The 19,180-nt window shown below is 44.2% G+C and overlaps 1 protein-coding gene across 4 annotated transcripts in view; it reads left to right on the top strand.

Annotated features, from left to right (window-relative positions):
* Positions 1-19,180, top strand: part of LOC126108795 (brain acid soluble protein 1-like) — a 367,990-nt gene that overhangs the window by 107,284 nt on the left and 241,526 nt on the right. For all 4 annotated transcript variants that reach the window (XM_049914156.1, XM_049914154.1, XM_049914155.1 and 1 more), the window contains exon 2: positions 12,352-12,433. In XM_049914156.1, the coding sequence (XP_049770113.1) occupies positions 12,352-12,433 (82 nt within the window). The remainder of the gene's footprint in view (positions 1-12,351; positions 12,434-19,180) is intronic.

Below are 19,180 nucleotides of genomic sequence, written 5' to 3'. Positions count from 1 at the left end.
GGCATACTCTGGATCAGGTGGTCGTGCAGCTACTGGGGTATAGCCTCCCATTCTTGCACCTGTGCCTGTCGGAGCTCCTGAAGTGTCATAGAGGCATGAAGACGTGCAGCGACACGTCGACCGAGAGCATCCCAGACGTGCTCGATGGGGTTTAGGTCTGGAGAACAGGCAGGCCACTCCATTCGCCTGACATCTTCTGTTTCAAGGTACTCCTCCACGATGGCAGCTCAGTGGGCTCATGCGTTATCGTCCTTGAGGAGGAAGGTGGGACCCACTGCACCCCTGAAAAGGCGGACATACTGGTGCAAAATGGCGCCCCGATACACCTGACCTGTTACAGTTCATCTGTCAAAGACATACTGGGGTGTACGTGCACCAATCATACTCCGACCCCACACCGTTAAACCACGACATCCACACGGGTTCCTTTCAAGGATATTAAGGGGTTGGTATCTGGTTCCTGGCTGACGCCAGATCAAAACCCGGCGAGAGTCACTGTTCAGACTACACCTGGACTCGTCCATGAACATAACCTGACACCACTGTTCCAATGACCATGTACTGATTTCTTGACACCAGGCTTTACGGGCTCTCCTGTGACCAGGGGTCAGTGCAATGCACCTTGCAGGTCTCCGGGCGAATAAAAAGTGTCTGTTCAGTCGTCTGTAGACTGTGTGTCTGGAGACAACTGTTCCAGTGGCTGCGGTATGGTCCCGAGCGAGGCTACCTGCAGTACTCCGTGGCCGTCTGCGGGCACTGATGGTGAGGTATCGGTCTTCTTCTGGTGTTGTACACTGTGGACGTCCCGTACTGTAGCGCCTGGACACGTTTCCTGTCTGCTGAAATCGTTGCCATAATCTTGAGATCACACTTTGTGGTACACGGAGCGCCCATGCTACGACCTGCTGTGTCTGACCAGCCTCCAGTCGCCCTAGTATTCTGCCCCTCATAACGTCATCAATATGTGTTCTTTGAGCCATTTTCAACACACAGTCACCATTAGCACGTCTGAAAACGTCTGCACACTTACTCGCTGCACCGTACTCTGACATGCACCAACACACACACCTTCGCGTATGTGGACTGCTGCCAGCGCCACCGTGCGACGACCGCAGGTCAAATGCACCCGAGTTGATTTAAACCCGCAAATCGCCCACCAAAGTGTTGTTTCATCCATGTATCAGCATTATCCTTAATTTATGAGCATGAGTGTAGTATCAGTTCACGAATTAATTTTTGAGAAGCAGATCATATCCTACAAAAAAAAAAAACAAAAAAAAATAAAAAAAAATGCATGCACCAAACTGATTTTCTCCTATTCCTGTTTTTTTTCTTTTTTTTTCTTTATTTTTTTTGTGTGGAAAGCAAATGCATGAAAGCTGCACCCACTTCTACTATACATCTCGCTTTCGTCGATTTCCAGTTCATAGCGTGGCTCATGTAAACAGTCCTGGCACAGAAACGTATTGCTGTAAACATAGCGGAGCAGCGGTAGACGAAAATGTTGCCAAATGTGTGTTTCTTATTCATCTGGCGAGCTATGTACCTGGCCAACAATGCTGGGCTACATCATCAGCAATATACAGTTTTTGTGGCCTGTGGAAACTTACCTTCAAGATCTTGTGTGATACTGCCTAGCAGCTCATTCCTGGGAAATGTCTGGCACGGTTCACAGTGAGGAGCACGTCCGCTGTGTAGAGACCTTAAGGTGGATTCACACTTGCCAGAACGTCACCGTTACGCTTTCAAACGTCGATGGTCAGAGGAATTTCTGTCCATTCACACTACACAGCACGTCAACGTCCAAAGAACGTCGTGACGTTACAGATGGTGTATAAAATACTTACCAGAGGCGCTATTTCGTAGTTCAGGCTAGATCGCCTAAATTTAAATGAATTTTATCCATAGTGGATGCTGTCGAACTCCGTGACTGTTCCTTTTTAGGGTGTAGAAAAATATCCGCAACCAGTCACAATAAAAGGTTATTTATTTGTCACACGACCGGTTTCGAGCTTGCGCCCATCCTCAGGTGTTTATACATTCATGTACATGTTTGTACTCTTGGAGATCACTGTATAAATACAAAAAAAAAAAAATTGCTGGTGACTACACAGATACAAGTGGGACAATTGTAAGTGGTCACGAAGCATTTGACGAAAATATATCAATTGTAAGTGGTCACGAAGCATTTGACGAAAATATATCAATTGTAAGTGGTCACGAAGCATTTGACGAAAATATATCTGTACTTACATGAAGAAGAAGCAACATTATTACAGTTATGCTGTGGTGATAGTTTTGCCACTTAGTTACACACTTATTGTCATTTTCAAGTCTGTATTTGAGTTTTACCAAGTATAGTCAAAATGACAATAAGTGTGTAACTAACAAGGGAACCTCCCCATCGCACCCCCGTCAGATATAGTTATAAGTTGGCACAGTGGATAGGGCTTGAAAAACTGAACACAGATCAATCGAGAAAACAGGAAGAAGTTGTGTGGAACTATGAAAAAAATTAGTAAAATATTCAAACTGAGTAGTTCATGCGCAAGATAGGCAACATTTAGCAACACGTGAGCTCAGGAACGCCGTGGTCCCGTGGTTAGCGTGAGTAGCTGCGGAGCGAGAGGTCCATGGTTCAAGTCTTACTGCGACTGAATGTTTTACTTTCTTTATTTTCGCAAAGTTATGAAGCGTCCGTTCGTTGATTGACGTCTCTGTTCACTGTAATAAGTTTAGTGTGTGTGTTTTGCGACCGCACCGCAAAACCGTGCGATTAGTAGACGAAAGGACGTGCCTCTTCAATGGGAACCGAGAACATTTGATCGCAAGGTCATAGGTCAACCGATTCCTCCACAGGAAAACACGGCTGATATATTCTATACGACACTGGTGACGGGATGTGCGTCACATGGCAGGAATATGTTGTCGACCCACCTAAATTGTACACTTGGCGAATGGGTAAAAAGATTCTTCTACCTTGCCAGATTTAGGTTTTATTGTGGATGTGGTAATAACTCCCAAAAAAGTGATGAAAACATAAAAGAGTTTGTCACATAAACTGCAACAAATGAATGCAACAGTTTCACAGTTTTCCCTGTGCTCTGTCAAAACATATGTTTTTAACGTTTGTTAAGTGTAGCGTCCCCATACTACGGCGCAGTTACTTCGCATCGGACGGACGGACAGATAATAATTGTCTGAATTAAAAAAAATTAAACTTTTCACTCGAGGGAAGACGTGAAAAATGGTTCAAATGGCTCTGAGCACTATGGGACTTAACATCTATGGTCATCAGTCCCCTAGAACTTAGAACTACTTAAACCTAACTAACCTAAGGACATCACACACATCCATGCCCGAGGCAGGATTCGAGAGGAGGAGGAGGAGATTAGTGTTTAACGTCCCGTCGACAACGAGGTCATTAGAGACGGAGCGCAAGCTCGGGTGAGGGAAGGATGGGGAAGGAAATCGGCCGTGCCCTTTGAAAGGAACCATCCCGGCATTTGCCTGAAGCGATTTAGGGAAATCACGGAAAACCTAAATCAGGATGGCCGGAGACGGAATTGAACCGTCATCCTCCCGAATGCGAGTCCAGTGTGCTAACCACTGCGCCACCTCGCTCGGTGCAGGAGTCGAACCTGCGACCGTAGCAGTCGCGCGGCTCCCGACTGAGCGCCTAGAACCGCTAGACCACCGCGACCGGCGAAGACGTGAACCAAGGATCTCTCGCTCCATAGCTGCTCACGTTAACCACGGGACTACGGCGGTCCTGAGCTCACATTATATTTGATGTTGCCTATGTTACGCATGGACTACTAAGTTCATATATTTAGCTTATTTTTTTCATAGTTCCACATAACTTCTTCCTGTTTTCTCGATTGATCTGTGTTCAGCTTTTCAAGGCCTATCCACTGTGCCAATGTATAACTAAATCTGAGGGGGGTGCGATGGGGAGGTTCCCTTGTAAGTAACTCCACTGCGAGTACCATCGTCCCCTTTGCACTGCTCCATCCAGACTGGCATAGCCCGCACTGCGCTCTGAACCGGTGTGGATCATGTGGCGGGCATACACGCATGGGCATCACAGGTAGGGCTATTGATATTTTTAAATGCTTCAGGAGTTCGAGATATCGATATTTAAAAAGTGTCATAATCTGACTTCGACAAACGGAAAAATGTGTCGATATATCGTTATCGTGCCAACGGCCTAGCCGCAGTGGTAACACTGCTACCCGTCAGATCACCGAAGTTGGGCTGGCACTTGGCTGGGTGACCATCCGGTCTGCCGAGGGCTGTTGGCAAGCGGGGTGCACTCAGCCCGTGTGAGGCAAACTGAGGAGCTACTCGACTGAGAAGCAGCGGCTCCGGTCTCGTAAACCCATATACGGCTCTGCTGACCACATGCCCACCATATCCGCATCTAGTGACCTCAGTGGGCTGAGGATGAGACGGCGGTCGGTCGGTACCATTGGGCCTTCATGGGGTGTTCCATCGCAGTTTAGTTTCCACATAGTTATCGACGGAAATTTTTCGACATACTGGCCTATAAAAATTTCGGCTGCACATTGTAAATGTACTGCCGGTTTTAGAGCTGTATATTTTAGTATTGATTTATTATTAGATATTATGAACATTAACAACCTATCAGCCTGCCTACTGGTTGGTTGTGCATTAGGTTAGCCGTCTGGTAAAAACACACACATCAAAAAATGTTTTCCGTCACCCCAGGTCCCAGAACTCCTGAAGATAGACGTTCACTGTGGATATTGTATCACAGACACAGTCCCTTTGACTGTTCAGAGATGTCACTAAATCCGCCCAAAGATGTAAACAATCACGCCTGAGCAGCGCCTATTAGACGGAGGGGGTCCGACAGCCGATCAGTTCCAGTCCGCCGCTCGTGGTCTCGCGGTAGCGTTCTCGCTTCCCGAGCACGGGGTCCCGGGTTCGATTCCCGGCGGGGTCAGGGATTTTCACCTTCCTCGAGATGACTGGGTGTTTGTGTTGTCCTCATCATTTCATTATCATCCAGGAAAGTGGCACAATTGGACTGAGCAAAAATTGGGTACTTGTACGGGCGCTGATAACCACGCTGTTGAGCGCCCCACAAACCAAACATCATCATCACAGCCGATCAGTTCCAGTCACTCCACCAGGAAGGAGGTACACGGCTCGTGTTGTCTATAGTTCAACCATGCCTTTGTCAATACCGCGGTTCGGTCGCGTCCGCACTGTTTCTTTGTGCCAGGAAGGGCTCTCAACAAGGGAAGTGTCCAGGCGTCTCGGAGTGAACCAAAGCCATGTTGTCCGGACATGGAGGAGATACACAGAGACAGGAACTGTCGATGACATGCCTCGCTCAGGCTACCCAAGGGCTGCTACTGCAGAGGATGACCGCTACCTACGGATTATGGCTCAGAGGAACCCTGACAGCAACGCCACCATGTTGAATAATGCGTTTCGTGCAGCCACACGACGTCGTGTTAAGACTCAAACAGTGCACAACAGGCTGCATGATGTACAACTTCACTCCCAACGTCCATGGCGAAGTCCATCTATGCAACCACGACACCATTCAGGACGGTACAGATGGGCCCAACAACATGCCGAATGGATCGCTCAGAATTGGCATCACATTCCCTTCACCGATGAGTGTCGCATATGCCATTAACTATAAAATCGTCGGAGACGTGTTTGGAGGCAACCTGGTCAGGCTGAATGTCTTAGATACAGTCCAGCGAGTGCAGCAAGGTGGAGGTTCCCTGCTGTTTTGGGGTGGCATTATGTTGGACAACGTCCGCCGCTGGTGGTCTTGGAGTGTGGCCAACCCTGTGACTTGTGCCAAATGTGTACCACTGGGTTCAGGTCACGACTCTGTCAGGCCAGTCCATTTCAGTAATCTCATTGCCCACAAACCATTGCCCCACAGATGAAAAATGAAATTTCGTGTGGCTAGGGCCACCTGTCGGGCAGACCCCATCGCCTGGTACAAGTCTTTTTAGGTGACGCCACTTCGGCGACTTGCCCGTGGAGGCGGAGGAAACGATGATGAAGACAACACTCTGTCCCCGAGTGGCGAAAAATCTCCAATCCGCTGACCACTCGGCTATCGATGCGTACCTCAAAAATGATGTTTTATGACAGTGTGCACTGTCATGCAGACGCAAGCAATAATCTTCTCCAAACTGTTCCTCTACTGTACCCACTATAGAATGCTGTGAAATGTGTTGGCATTATTATGGTATAGTTTTTCCAAGATTGCTCCATATCTTTAATAACAAACCATTATTGAGATCAGGATTCATTCATTCAAACTTTTAACACTGTGTGAAAGTATGCATACAATTAAATCTATTACCAATGGTTGCAACTATAACTAACTATCTTTCCTCTAGCTCTGTATGGTGATGGGTCCTTCCAGTGTTTTTCTGTGAACTCTGGACAGACAACTGGCTATGAGAACAAACAAGAGCAGCGAAGGGGAGCATGGTGTGCAGACAGTAAAAATGTTTCTGCTGAATGCCATGAGTCAGGCAAGTAAGGGTCAGGAACAGAACAATGGTTTTTTGACAGATGTGAAAACACCAGGCAGTTACCGAGGGTGTGAGCCGGTCAAGAGAGATTATACAGCATGCCTTAAAAAATGCCTTTTAGAAAAGATAAGATCTCTCACAGCAGGAAAAAAAAACATGATGGACTCAGCAAGGGAGACGGCTGTTGCGTAGATAACAATTTCATTACAACCTATTATTGAAATTACTGTACATCAAGTCTGTCCATATGCAAAAAACTGTATGTTTTAATATAAACCGAAACATTTTTCAGCACATCTGTACCATAGTCAATGGGTTCTCTTTGTACACTTCTCTGTAATATGACCGAATAATATGGCACAGTGGACAACATTCGGAGGACAAGGCTTCAAATCCCCTTCCAGCTGACACCCCCGGGATAACAAGGCCGTCCAGCAGTGTTAGTGACGTCACAGTAAGCGGCCCATAGCCGACGCAGCAGTCCACGGACACCTCCGTACAGACGCGCCTGGTGCTAGCGACCTTCTGTCCGTCATACAGAAAGGAGCGAACTATAATTCGAACCAAAGACCAAATTATATATATTCTTGTAAACAGCATAAGGGTTCATAACGAAATACTGATTACATATACGGGCAGGAATAAGTTTAATCGATTGAGGAACTTTGCCACTATTTTATAATTGTCAGAACACTACTTAGCTTTAAAACTCGCATACAGGTGGTGACAAATCCCAACTGACAACAGGACTTAACATTTTCAAGCTATTACACTGAAAGTAAATTATCTTAAACACTGTCATACGTAGCAAAACCCTCACTACTTTCGTTTACAATAAGGTAACAAGAGTTCGCTTTATCTCATAAAACACATGACTATTGTGAATTTACTCATATGTTCATGGTGACAGCTCTTTTCAAGAATTTTTACAAGTGTATCCCCAGTAATAAAGAATGGAAACAAAAGATAGATATCAAATATTCTCCTTTTAACATAGGCATCACTCAACACAAGATTCTGTCTTGCATTGTGATACTAAGGGACTGCTCTTTCCTTTAAGAAAAGCCTGACAATTTGAAGTTCACTCTGCTATTGAAGATACACTTCTTGAAACAATATTAAAAATGTTATGAAAGGTAAGGAAATGAAAAACAATCAAGTGCATTACATGTAAGAATGTGAGCAAAAGGCTGCGGCTCTCTTTACTTACCATTTTCAATCTCTCTACAGCTTATTTCCTTTTCCACGTAGAAATCACCAACTGCAAGTCTCATTATTGCTGTCTGTTACTAACAAAGTGCTTTTCTATTTAGAAAACCTGACAATTTGATGTTCATTCTGGTACTGAAGATAAACACTTTTCAGAGGAGTTCCAGAACCTATTCCTGCCCGTAGATGTAATCGGTATTTCGTTATGAACCTTTATGCTGTTTACAAGAATATATATGGTTTGGTCTTTGGTTCGAATTATAGTTCGCTCCTTTCTGTGTGACGGACAGAAGATCGTTAGCATCAGGCGCGTCTGTACGGAGGTGTCCGTGGACTGCTGCGTCGGCTATGGGCCGCTTAGTGTGACGTCACTAACACTGCTGGACGGCCTTGTTATCCCGGGGGTGTCGTTCCAGCCATCCAAATTTATGTTTTCCTTGATTTCCTCAAATTGCTCCAGGCAAATGCCAGGGTGGTTGTTTTCAAAAATGGCAGTCGACGATTGCCTCCCCAATCATTTCATATTCTGCTCCATCTCTAACGATGTTTCTGCTGACAGGACGTTAAACACTAATATTCCTTCTTTCCTTTCTCGTAAAATGTGAATATGTTTCAAGTAATAATTATTCTAAACAATTTACAGCTAAAAACAGTTTTTAAATGTTACTAGATGTTCCCAGCCACATACTGGAGTGGCTCAGTCTGTTTCAATGACAAGGAAAAGTGAAAGCATATTTTTATAACATCTGAGGCATTGGATTTACATCGTAATATCCTTCTTATGCCTGTGTGTGTCTATCTTCTCCTATCTCTTTGTCCACCTCCTCCTACTTCTTCATCTCTCTGTCCATTTCGTCCTATCTGTTTTCTATGTCCATTCCCTCCCACCACTCTGTCCATCTCCTACTCCCATCTCTCTGAAATTGAGCCTTGTTTATTGTTATTGCAAATTCAGACTTTTTAGTAGTGTTCTAATCCTAAATCGATTAGCCATAAATACAACTTCCCTGTTCGCTAACAATATTTCGCTGTTATATATAGTTTATGTGTACATAAACAGATTAAGTATATTAGAAACACAAAAGCTGTACATATCCATACATTTATTACAACAACATGTAAAAATCTGAAGCAAATCAGTCATGTACTTTTTGAAATTTTTGGTGACAGTGTTTCCTCTCTATATATGATATATTTCTTTTTATATTATACATATTGTAAAAATATATATAAAAACACATGCATATTTGCATGCAATATTTGTGTCAAAATTTTGAAACAATCTTAGAACAACATATGGAGGCTTAAGATTTTGAACAAAAGAACACTTTCTTTTGTGTATGGAATTCGCTATAATTATTATTTGTGTATAATGGTACTCCAATGGATGTATGAAAAGCTGCTCGTATTTGAATGCAACATTGTGTCAAATGCTCGACGCAATCAGTGAAGAGCTTTTGGAGATATATGATTTTCAACAAACAATCATTTACATTCTGTTTATATAGATTGTCATTTGGTTAAAACATGTTCACATATTACAGAACTGATTATTGAGTACCATTGATGATGGCACAAAGGCGCTAAAACATGTTTGGGTTTATATAAAAAACAGTTGTTAGCGTGACAGGAGGAACAGATATTCATTCATTTTATCTTCACTGTTACTGGAGAACTGAAAATACAAATCATGAATATGACTGAAATATTCACAACATTAAACGTACAATTATTAACTGGTGGATTTACAGAACTTTGAGTAGAATAGTGTGTGTTACAAGTACAGGAAAAATCATAGTGGAATTTTGAGCTCAGTTCCCACGATCACAAAAAATAATAATGAGTTGAGGCTGGGTCCCCCTTTTGCCAAGTACACAATTGTTGTTTTGCTTTAGTATGCAGCCAAGTTTCACCACAGTTGTGGCATCCTCAGTATGTTTTTTTTTTATTTTTCTGAAATACCTGTATGCAAATTATGTTCTGGTTGGGAAATAGGTTACATCGTATTTTTGTTGCTATTTACATTACATATGTACTTTACCCTTTATTTTACATTGTGTGTGTCCTGTGGCTGCCAACTGAAGTCAGGTGCAGATCTAAATCAGTACACCATGTGAACTGCAAACATAAGGGATGTAAAGATATCGTCTGCATTTAATTTTTGTTTGTAACAGAACCAATAAACTATTTGTATATGCCCGTTTCCGGCTGTACCACTGCTGTATTTGGCTTTTCCTGAGCTGTTGCTGATTTATATCTGTGTGCCAAACATGTTTTTGTTGGTTTGTGTAATTAAGACTGACCTGTAGACATCAGTCAAAAATTTTTGTTAACCTTTGGTGTGGAGAAGTATTAAATAGCAACAAAATCCGATTTAACATGTTTCCTATCCTACACAGTATCTTTAACTGTGTATTTCAGAAAAATAAAATGAAAATTGACACTGAGGATTTCACAACAGTGGTGAAACATGTTTGGGTGTTACAGCAAAACAATGATTGTGCACTAAAGTGCAGCATGTGAGACACTGTATTGACGACCAACAGCTGTATACAATTAAGAATGAACTGGTAAACTGTTACTGTGGTTCCGCATCAACTGTATTATATTTCAGATCAAATGAAAATATGTGCCAGACCAGGAATTGAACCTGGATTTCCCACATGTCGTGGGTGGTCGCCTTAACCACTTCTGCTAACACCCCAGGGTAAGTAGAGATTTGGGCCACTCCCGGAAGCATGCTCGGATAGCCGAAGTGGTTAAGGCGACCGACCCGGACAACTGGGAAATCTGGGTTTGAGTCCTGGTCTGGCACAAAGTTTCATTTGAGCTCATGCGGAACCATATCGCAATTTGCGAGTTCATTCTTAGTAACTCTGTAGTTGCAAAAAGGTGGACCCAAGGTTACTAAATAATAAGGTTGGGCAGTAAGTGCTCTGCTCTGCCATTGGCTGGCCTAGTGACGTCAGCGTGGAAGCAAGCGCTCACAAGCAGACGACACGGCATGCGCGTTTACGTCAAGTTTTTGGCGGAAGATTTTGTTTATACCAGAAATGAGATGTCTAAACTGCTTCTCTGCTGCTAAAATATTACAGTTAAAACTGATGAGTTATATTCTTTCGCAGCTTATGCCTCACACATCGGTAAAATGTCAGATCACAACCACACTGACGCACACTTGAAATTCGAAACCTCGGCTTAAATAAATCAGAAACTATTCATTTAATCGCATTGAGATGAATTTACTTAAGAGCTCGAAGTTGCACACACTTGTTTGTAAGAACAGCATTCCTTCTTTCTAAAGCTGCTATAGTATTCATCAAAGTAACTTTATCTGTGTCTGAAAAAAAAAACTGTCATCTGTACATGTGCTCTTATTATGATGTTTCTTATTTGGTGACAGCTTTTCCAGAGTTTGCAGAGATATCTTATGTAGTTCTCGTTTCTTATACCGTTTGGTTCTGTCTTCTGTTGCGGCTGACACATTGACAGTCGCACTACTGCACGGCAAATTGCACGAAGGAACTGCATCTGGCTTGAGCATTCTTTTTCGGGGGAAATTAAGCAATTCAGATTGAAAATCCCTTAAGTAATCTGTTTCTGCGAAATGGCGAGAACATATTCTTGCATGCGCAACATTTACACTGTCTTTCCTACAACATTTCGACAACCATAGTTTTTGTAATGTTTCATTACGCGGGAAACTGTGATACATTACGTCAGTTCCCTTTGTGCTCCAGTTGTAGGAAAAACAGGCCTTTACAGCACAGCCTGGCATTGTAAAAATTAATTTTCTCACTCACTTGTAGATTCTCCAATAAGAATTTCACAGGACGAACCATAAACTATAGAGCTGGCGAACACAATGTTGATTCCGCTGTCCACTATCGCTAGCTATTTCATTTCCGAATCAAATATCAATTACAGCAAAAACCGTTAACACTCCCGAATTCCCAATGTTTCCGCTGTTGACTGAGTACCTCAGAAGAAAGAACTCAATCAAAATACTCCTTCAAACACAAAACAAGACAAGAAAAACAATCACACACAATTCGAACTGTGTACTGTTTGGCACAGCTGCTTCCACCGTGACGTCATGCGCACAACTGAGAAAACACGTTGCTTTCTGCGCATAGCTTTCTGCGCCCCCCTGGGTGGACCCATCAACTCATTATTACAGACAAAAAATTCGACGCAACCAAAAGTTTGGAAAATTTAGTTTTCTACACAATTTTGCAAAATCTGTTTTTCAAACAATTAGTTCCAAGCAACATCTAATTTCAAGCTAATCACAAACACTTTGAGCGCTATTTTACATTTAATTGGTTGCTTTCTCATCACATTATGAAATATGCTACAAAACAGCATGAGTACTGTGTAGTTTTTAAAACAATTTCAAATGACATCAGTTGTGCTATAATATCAAAATAACGATGCTTATACATGAAATGGCGTTTTTCATATGCATACAACATCAAATAACAAAACATAGATGTGGTCTGGTATCGATTATTGAATACTATACTGAATGGTAAACTAAGGCAGTCTGGGTGTGGCACATTACACTGTGTGGCACTACACGGCGCTCTCCTCGCTCTGTTCACAGGTCGTGCGCCTTGCGGAATGTGAACGTGACCGTGGTTGCCCGTCGCCCCCACAGCACTGCTAGGGCGCTGCCTGTCCTCAAGGTGAGTACACTACGTCTACATCTACATCTACATCTATATCTATATCTATATCTGTACTCAGTAAGCCACCTTGCTCTTCTGAACCACTGCCACTCCCCCCCCCCCTCCCTTTCCTGTTCTAGTCAGTTTGCTGGAAGACCAATTGCTGGTAACCATCAATGCAGGCTCGAAACTCTCTATGGTCTTTTTGCAGAAAATACGTAGGAGGGAGCAACATGTTTGTTGATTCTTGTAGGAACATACGATCTCTTGCAGCACCTACCGCTGCAATTGGTTGATCATATCTGCCACGCTTTTGTGCTTCCTACATGAACCTCTGCTGTGCCACAGGGGAGTGTTATGGGACCATTGCTTTTCACAATATATATAAATGACCTAGTAGATAGCGTCGGAAGTTGCATGCGGCTTTTCGCGGATGATGCTGTAGTATACAGAGAAGTTGTAGCATTAGCAAATTGCAGCGAAATGCAGGAAGATCTGCAACGGATAGGCACTTGGTGCAGGGAGTGGCAACTGACCCTTAACATAGACAAATGTAATGTATTGCGAATACATAGAAAGAACGATCCTTTATTGTACGATTATATGATAGCGGAACAAACACTGGTAGCAGTTACTTCTGTAAAATATCTGGGAGTATGCGTACGGAGCTATTTGAAGTGGAGTGATCATATGAAATTAATTGTTGGTAAGGCGGGTACCAGGTTGAGATTCATTGGGAGAGTCCTTAGAAAATGTAGTCCATCAACAAAGGAGGTGGCTTACAAAACACTCGTTCGACCTATATTTGAGTATTGCTCATCAGTGTGGGATCCGTACCAGATCGGGTTGACGGAGGAGATAGAGAAGATCCAAAGAAGAGCGGCGCGTTTCGTCACAGGGTTATTTGGTAACCGTGATAGCGTTACGGAGATGCTTAACAAACTCAAGTGGCAGACTCTGCAAGAGAGGCGCTCTGCATCGCGGTGTAGCTTGCTCGCCAGGTTTCGAGAGGGTGCGTTTCTGGATGAGGTATCGAATATATTGCTTCCCCCTACTTATACCTCCCGAGGAGATCACGAATGTAAAATTAGAGAGATTAGTGCGCGCACGGAGGCTTTCAGACAGTCGTTCTTCCCGCGAACCATACGCGACTCGAACAGAATGACGACAGTGGCACGTAAAGTGCCCTCCGCCACACACCGTTGGGTGGCTTGCGGAGTATAAATGTAGATGTAGATGAATCGGTAACAAAATGCCCTGCTCTTCTTTGAATCTTCTGTATGACCCTGCGAATCCCATACTAACGAGCTACATCCAAGTAGTGGTCGAGCGAGAATTTTCTGAGCTACTTCCTTTGTCATTGACTACATTTCCTGAGGATGACTTCTTAAGTAAAAGAACCCAATACGTTGTTCTCGATGGTGAGTGTTCATCGGAGGTGAGGGTATCATCTGGAGTGCCCCAGGGAAGTGTGGTAGGTCCGCTGTTGTTTTCTGTCTACATAAATGATCTTTTGGATAGGGTGGATAGCAATGTGCGGCTGTTTGCTGATGATGCTGTGGTGTACGGGAAGGTGTCGTCGTTGAGTAACTGTAGGAGGATACAAGATGACTTGGACAGGTTTTGTGATTGGTGTAAAGAATGGCAGCTAACTCTAAATATAGATAAATGTAAATTAATGCAGATGAATAGGAAAAAGAATCCCGTAATGTTTGAATACTCCATTAGTAGTGTAGCGCTTGACACAGTCAAGTCGATTAAATGTTTGAGCGTAACACTGCAGAGCGATATGAGGTGGTACAAGCATGTAATGGCAGTTGTGGGGAAGGTGGATAGTCGTCTTCGGATCATTGGTAGAATTTTGGGAAGATGTGGTTCATCTGTAAAGGAGACGGCTTATAAAACACTAATACGACCTATTCTGGAGTACTGCTCGAGCGTTTGGGATCCCTATCAGGTCGGATTGAGGGAGGACATAGAAGCAATTCAGAGGCGGGTGCTAGATTTGTTACTGGAGGTTTGATCATCACGCGAGTGTTACGGAAATGCTTCAGGAACTCGGGTGGGAGTCTCTAGAGGAAAGGAGGTGTTCTTTTCGTGAAGCGCTACTGAGGAAATTTAGAGAAGCAGCATTTGAGACTGACAGCAATACAATTTTACTGCCGCCAAAGACCACAAAGATAAGATAAAGAGAGATTAGGGCTCGTACAGAGGCATATAGGCAGTCATTATTCCCTCGTTCTGTTTGGGAGTGGAACAGGGAGAGAAGATGCTAGTTGAGGTAAGAGGTACCCTCCGCCACGCACCGTACGGTGGATTGCGGAGTATGTATGTAGATGTAGATTTTTCCAATTACTCTCAGTCTGGCATCTGCCTTTCCTATGATTCATTATATGTGGTCGTTCCACTTTAAATTGCTCTGTATGTATACTCGTAGATATTTTATGGAAGTAACTGCTTCCAGTGATTGTTCTGCAATCGTGTACATCTACATCTACATCTATACTCCGCAATCCACCTGACGGTGTGTGGCGGAGGGTACCTTGAGTACCTCTATCGGTTCTCCCTTCTATTCCAGTCTTGTATTGCTCGTGGAAAGAAGAATAGTGGGTATGCCTCTGTGTGGGCTCTAATCTCTCTGATTTTATCCTCACGGTCTCTTCGCGAGATATACGTAGGAGGGAGCAATATACTGCTTGACTCTTCGGTGAAGGTATGTTCTCGGAACTTCAACAAAAGCCCATACCGAGCTACTGAGCGCCTCTCTTGCAGAGTCTTCCACTGGAGTCTATCTATCATCTCCGTAACGCTTTCGCGATTACTAAATGATCCTGTAGCGAAGCGCGCTGCTCTCCGTTGGATCTTCTCTATGTATTCTATCAACCCCATCTGGTACGGATCCCACACTGCTGAGCAGTATTCGAGCAGTGGGCGAACACGCGTACTGTCACCTACTTCCTTTGTTTTCGGATTGCATTTCCTTAGGATTCTTCCAATGAATCTCAGTCTGGCATCTGCTTTACCGACGATCAACTTTATATGATCATTCCATTTTAAATCACTCCTAATGCGTACTCCCAGATAATTTATGGAATTAACTGCTTCCAGTTGCTGACCTGCTATAATGTAGCTAAATGATAAGGGATCTTTCTTTCTACGTATTCGCAGCACATTACACTTGTCTACGTTGAGATTCAATTGCCAATCCCTGCACCATGCGTCAATTCGCTGCAGATCCTCCTGCATTTCAGTACAATTTTCCATTGTTACAACCCCTCGATACACCACAGCATCATCTGCAAAAAGCCTCAGTGAACTTCCGATGTCATCCACCAGCTCATTTATATATATTGTGAATAGCAACGGTCCTATGACACTCCCCTGCGGCACACCTGAAATCACTCTTACTTCGGAAGACTTCTCTCCATTGAGAATGACATGCTGCGTCCTGTTATCTAGGAACTCTTCAATCCAATCACACAATTGGTCTGATAGTCTATATGCTCTTACTCTGTTCATTAAACGACTGTGGGGAACTGTATCGAACGCCTTGCGGAAGTCAAGAAACACGGCATCTACCTGTGAACCCGTGTCTATGGCCCTCTGAGTCTCGTGGACGAATAGCGCGAGCTGGGTTTCACACGACCGTCTTTTTCGAGACCCGTGCTCATTCCTACAGAGTAGGTTTGTAGTCTCCAGAAAAGTCATTATATTCGAACACAATGCGTGTTCCAAAAACTGATCAGAACTGGCAGAAACTGATCAGCCAGAACATTATGAACACCGCCCTACTATCGATATAAAACCATCCAGGCGACAGCAGCATCACCTCCCAGTCATGACTGATCGTGTTCGCCGTGTGTAGAATGGGGTAGGCATGTGATCTGTCTGAGCTTGACGGAGGGCAGACTGTGATGGCCCAGAAGCTCGGCACTCACATTTCGGAAAATGAACCACTTGTCGGGTGTTCAAGGGGAGGTGAGGTGATTGTCTTCAGCACGTGGCAAAACCAAGGTGAAACCACATCCAGACATCACTGAGTTGCATGGACACCTCATGTTACAGATATCGGATGTTGTAGCCTGGGCAAACTGGTAAAACTGGTGGCAAACTGTGGTGGAACTAACATCAGACTTCAATGCTGGGCAGAGCAGCTCTGTGTCTGAGCAAACAGTGCACCAAACACGCCTAACGATGCACCTCGAGATGAGATTAGATTAGATTAGATTAGATTAGCTTTTCGTTCCATAGATCCCTGCTGAGGTGGTCCTCGTGGATGTGGAACATGTCAATTTTTTTTAAAAGTTGAAATAACAATACTAACAGTATGAATATATACAATACATCATTTGTTTCTATTTAAAAATTCGTCAGTGGAGTAGAAGGAGTTGGCCACTAGTAAGTCTTTCAGGCTCCTTTTAAACTGATCTGCATTTCTAACTAAATTTTTTATGTTTCCTGGCAAATTATTGAAGATGAGTGTTCCTAAGTAGTGGACCCCTTTTTGAACTAAAGTAAGTTGGTTGGTTTGTGGGATTAAAGGGACCAGACCGCGATGGTCATCGGTCCCTTTTTCCAAATACTAAAAACACCCACAGAGAATAAAAACGAGTAACAGAATAGATCACAGACGCTTTTCAGTCCTTGTGCAGATCATTTTTGTTCCTGGTATTGTATGTATGAACTGAGCTGTTTGTTGGAAAAAGAGATATATTATTTAGGACAAATTTCATTAAGGAGTAAATATACTGAGAGGCAGTAGTTAGTATACCCAGTTCTTTGAAGAGGTTTCTACAGGACGTCCGTGAATTTACCCCACAAATAATACGTATTACACGCTTTTTGACTCTGAAAACTTTTGTTTGACTTGAAGATTTACCCCAAAATATTATACCATATGACATTATGGAATGAAAGTAGGCAAAGTTTGCAAGATTTTTCATTTTTATGTCGCCTATGTCTGATAACACTCGAATTGCAAATACAGATTTGTTAAGGCGTTTCTGCAGTTCTGTGGTGTGCTCCTCCCAACTGAATTTATTATCAAGTTTAATCCCAGAAATTTAAGACTGTCAACCTCTGCTATCTGCTCTTCTAGGTGGAAACCTCTTACAGGTTCTGAATTGCATATAGTGAGTCTTTTCGAAGCTTAATGTCAGTGAGTTGGCTTTAAACCATTTATTAATATCCATGAAAATATCATTAGCAGATCTTTCTAGAACTACACTCGACATACTATTTATTGCAATACTTGTGTCATCTGCAAACAAAACGAACTCTGCTTCTGGCAGTGTAACTCGACAGCCAATCAGGCATGCATGTTCCAGTTGTAACACGACAACATCAGCAAATACGATTCAAAGGGGCATGGGACCAGTGGCACTGGATGCTGTTGCACTGGCAGGGAGTTGCACGGTCTGATTAATTCCGATATACTTTGCATTGTGCCGATGGTAGGGCGCGAATGCGTCATCTTACAGGGGAAAAGCTCCTTTGCACCTGTACTGTGGCACAGTGAAAAGCTGGTGGCGGCTCCATTATGCTCTGGGGAACATTCACGTGGGCACCTGTGCGTTCAATGGAGCTCATGAAAGGCACCATGACAGCTAAGAAGTATCAGGCACTGGTTGCAGACCATGACAATTGTGTTTCCCGACAACAGTGGCATCTTTCAGCAAGATAATGCGCCGTGTCACAAGGGCAGCAGTGTTATGGAGTGGTTTGAGGAACATAGTGGTGAGTTCCAATGGATGTGCCGTTCCTGCAGCTCGCCAGGTCTGAACCCAACTGAACACCTGTGGGATATGATTGAACATAGCATCAGAGCTCATCACTGCCCTCTCCGGAATTTACGGGAATTAGGTCTTGTGTGTGCAGATGTGATACCAACTCTCTCCAGCGAACTACCAAGGCCTCATTGCTTCCATGCCATGATGTGTCACACCTGTTATCTGTGCCAAAGGTGGACACACTGGCTATTAGGCAGGCAGTCGTAATGTTCTGGCTGATAAGTGTACAATAATGGGTGTTTCTGGATCTGTATTCACAATATGTTATACACTCCTGGAAATGGAAAAAAGAACACATTGACACCGGTGTGTCAGACCCACCATACTTGCTCCGGACACTGCGAGAGGGCTGTACAAGCAATGATCACACGCACGGCACAGCGGACACACCAGGAACCGCGGTGTTGGCCGTCGAATGGCGCTAGCTGCGCAGCATTTGTGCACCGCCGCCGTCAGTGTCAGCCAGTTTGCCGTGGCATACGGGGCTCCATCGCAGTCTTTAACACTGGTAGCATGCCGCGACAGCGTGGACGTGAACCGTATGTGCAGTTGACGGACTTTGAGCGAGGGCGTATAGTGGGCATGCGGGAGGCCGGGTGGACGTACCGCCGAATTGCCTAACACGTGGGGCGTGAGGTCTCCACAGTACATCGATGTTGTCGCCAGTGGTCGGCGGAAGGTGCATGTGCCCGTCGACCTGGGACCGGACCGCAGCGACGCACGGATGCGCGCCAAGACCGTAGGATCCTACGCAGTGCCATAGGGGACCGCACCGCCACTTCCCAGCAAATTAGGGACACTGTTGCTCCTGGGGTATCGGCGAGGACCATTCGCAACCGTCTCCATGAAGCTGGGCTACGGTCCCGCACACCGTTAGGCCGTCTTCCGCTCACGCCCCAACATCGTGTAGCCCGCCTCCAGTGGTGTCGCGACAGGCGTGAATGGAGGGACGAATGGAGACGTGTCGTCTTCAGCG

The sequence above is a fragment of the Schistocerca cancellata genome, chromosome 11, assembly GCF_023864275.1.
Source record: "Schistocerca cancellata isolate TAMUIC-IGC-003103 chromosome 11, iqSchCanc2.1, whole genome shotgun sequence".
Classification (NCBI taxonomy): domain Eukaryota; kingdom Metazoa; phylum Arthropoda; class Insecta; order Orthoptera; family Acrididae; genus Schistocerca; species Schistocerca cancellata.
This window is presented reverse-complemented; position numbering and strand designations above follow the sequence as displayed.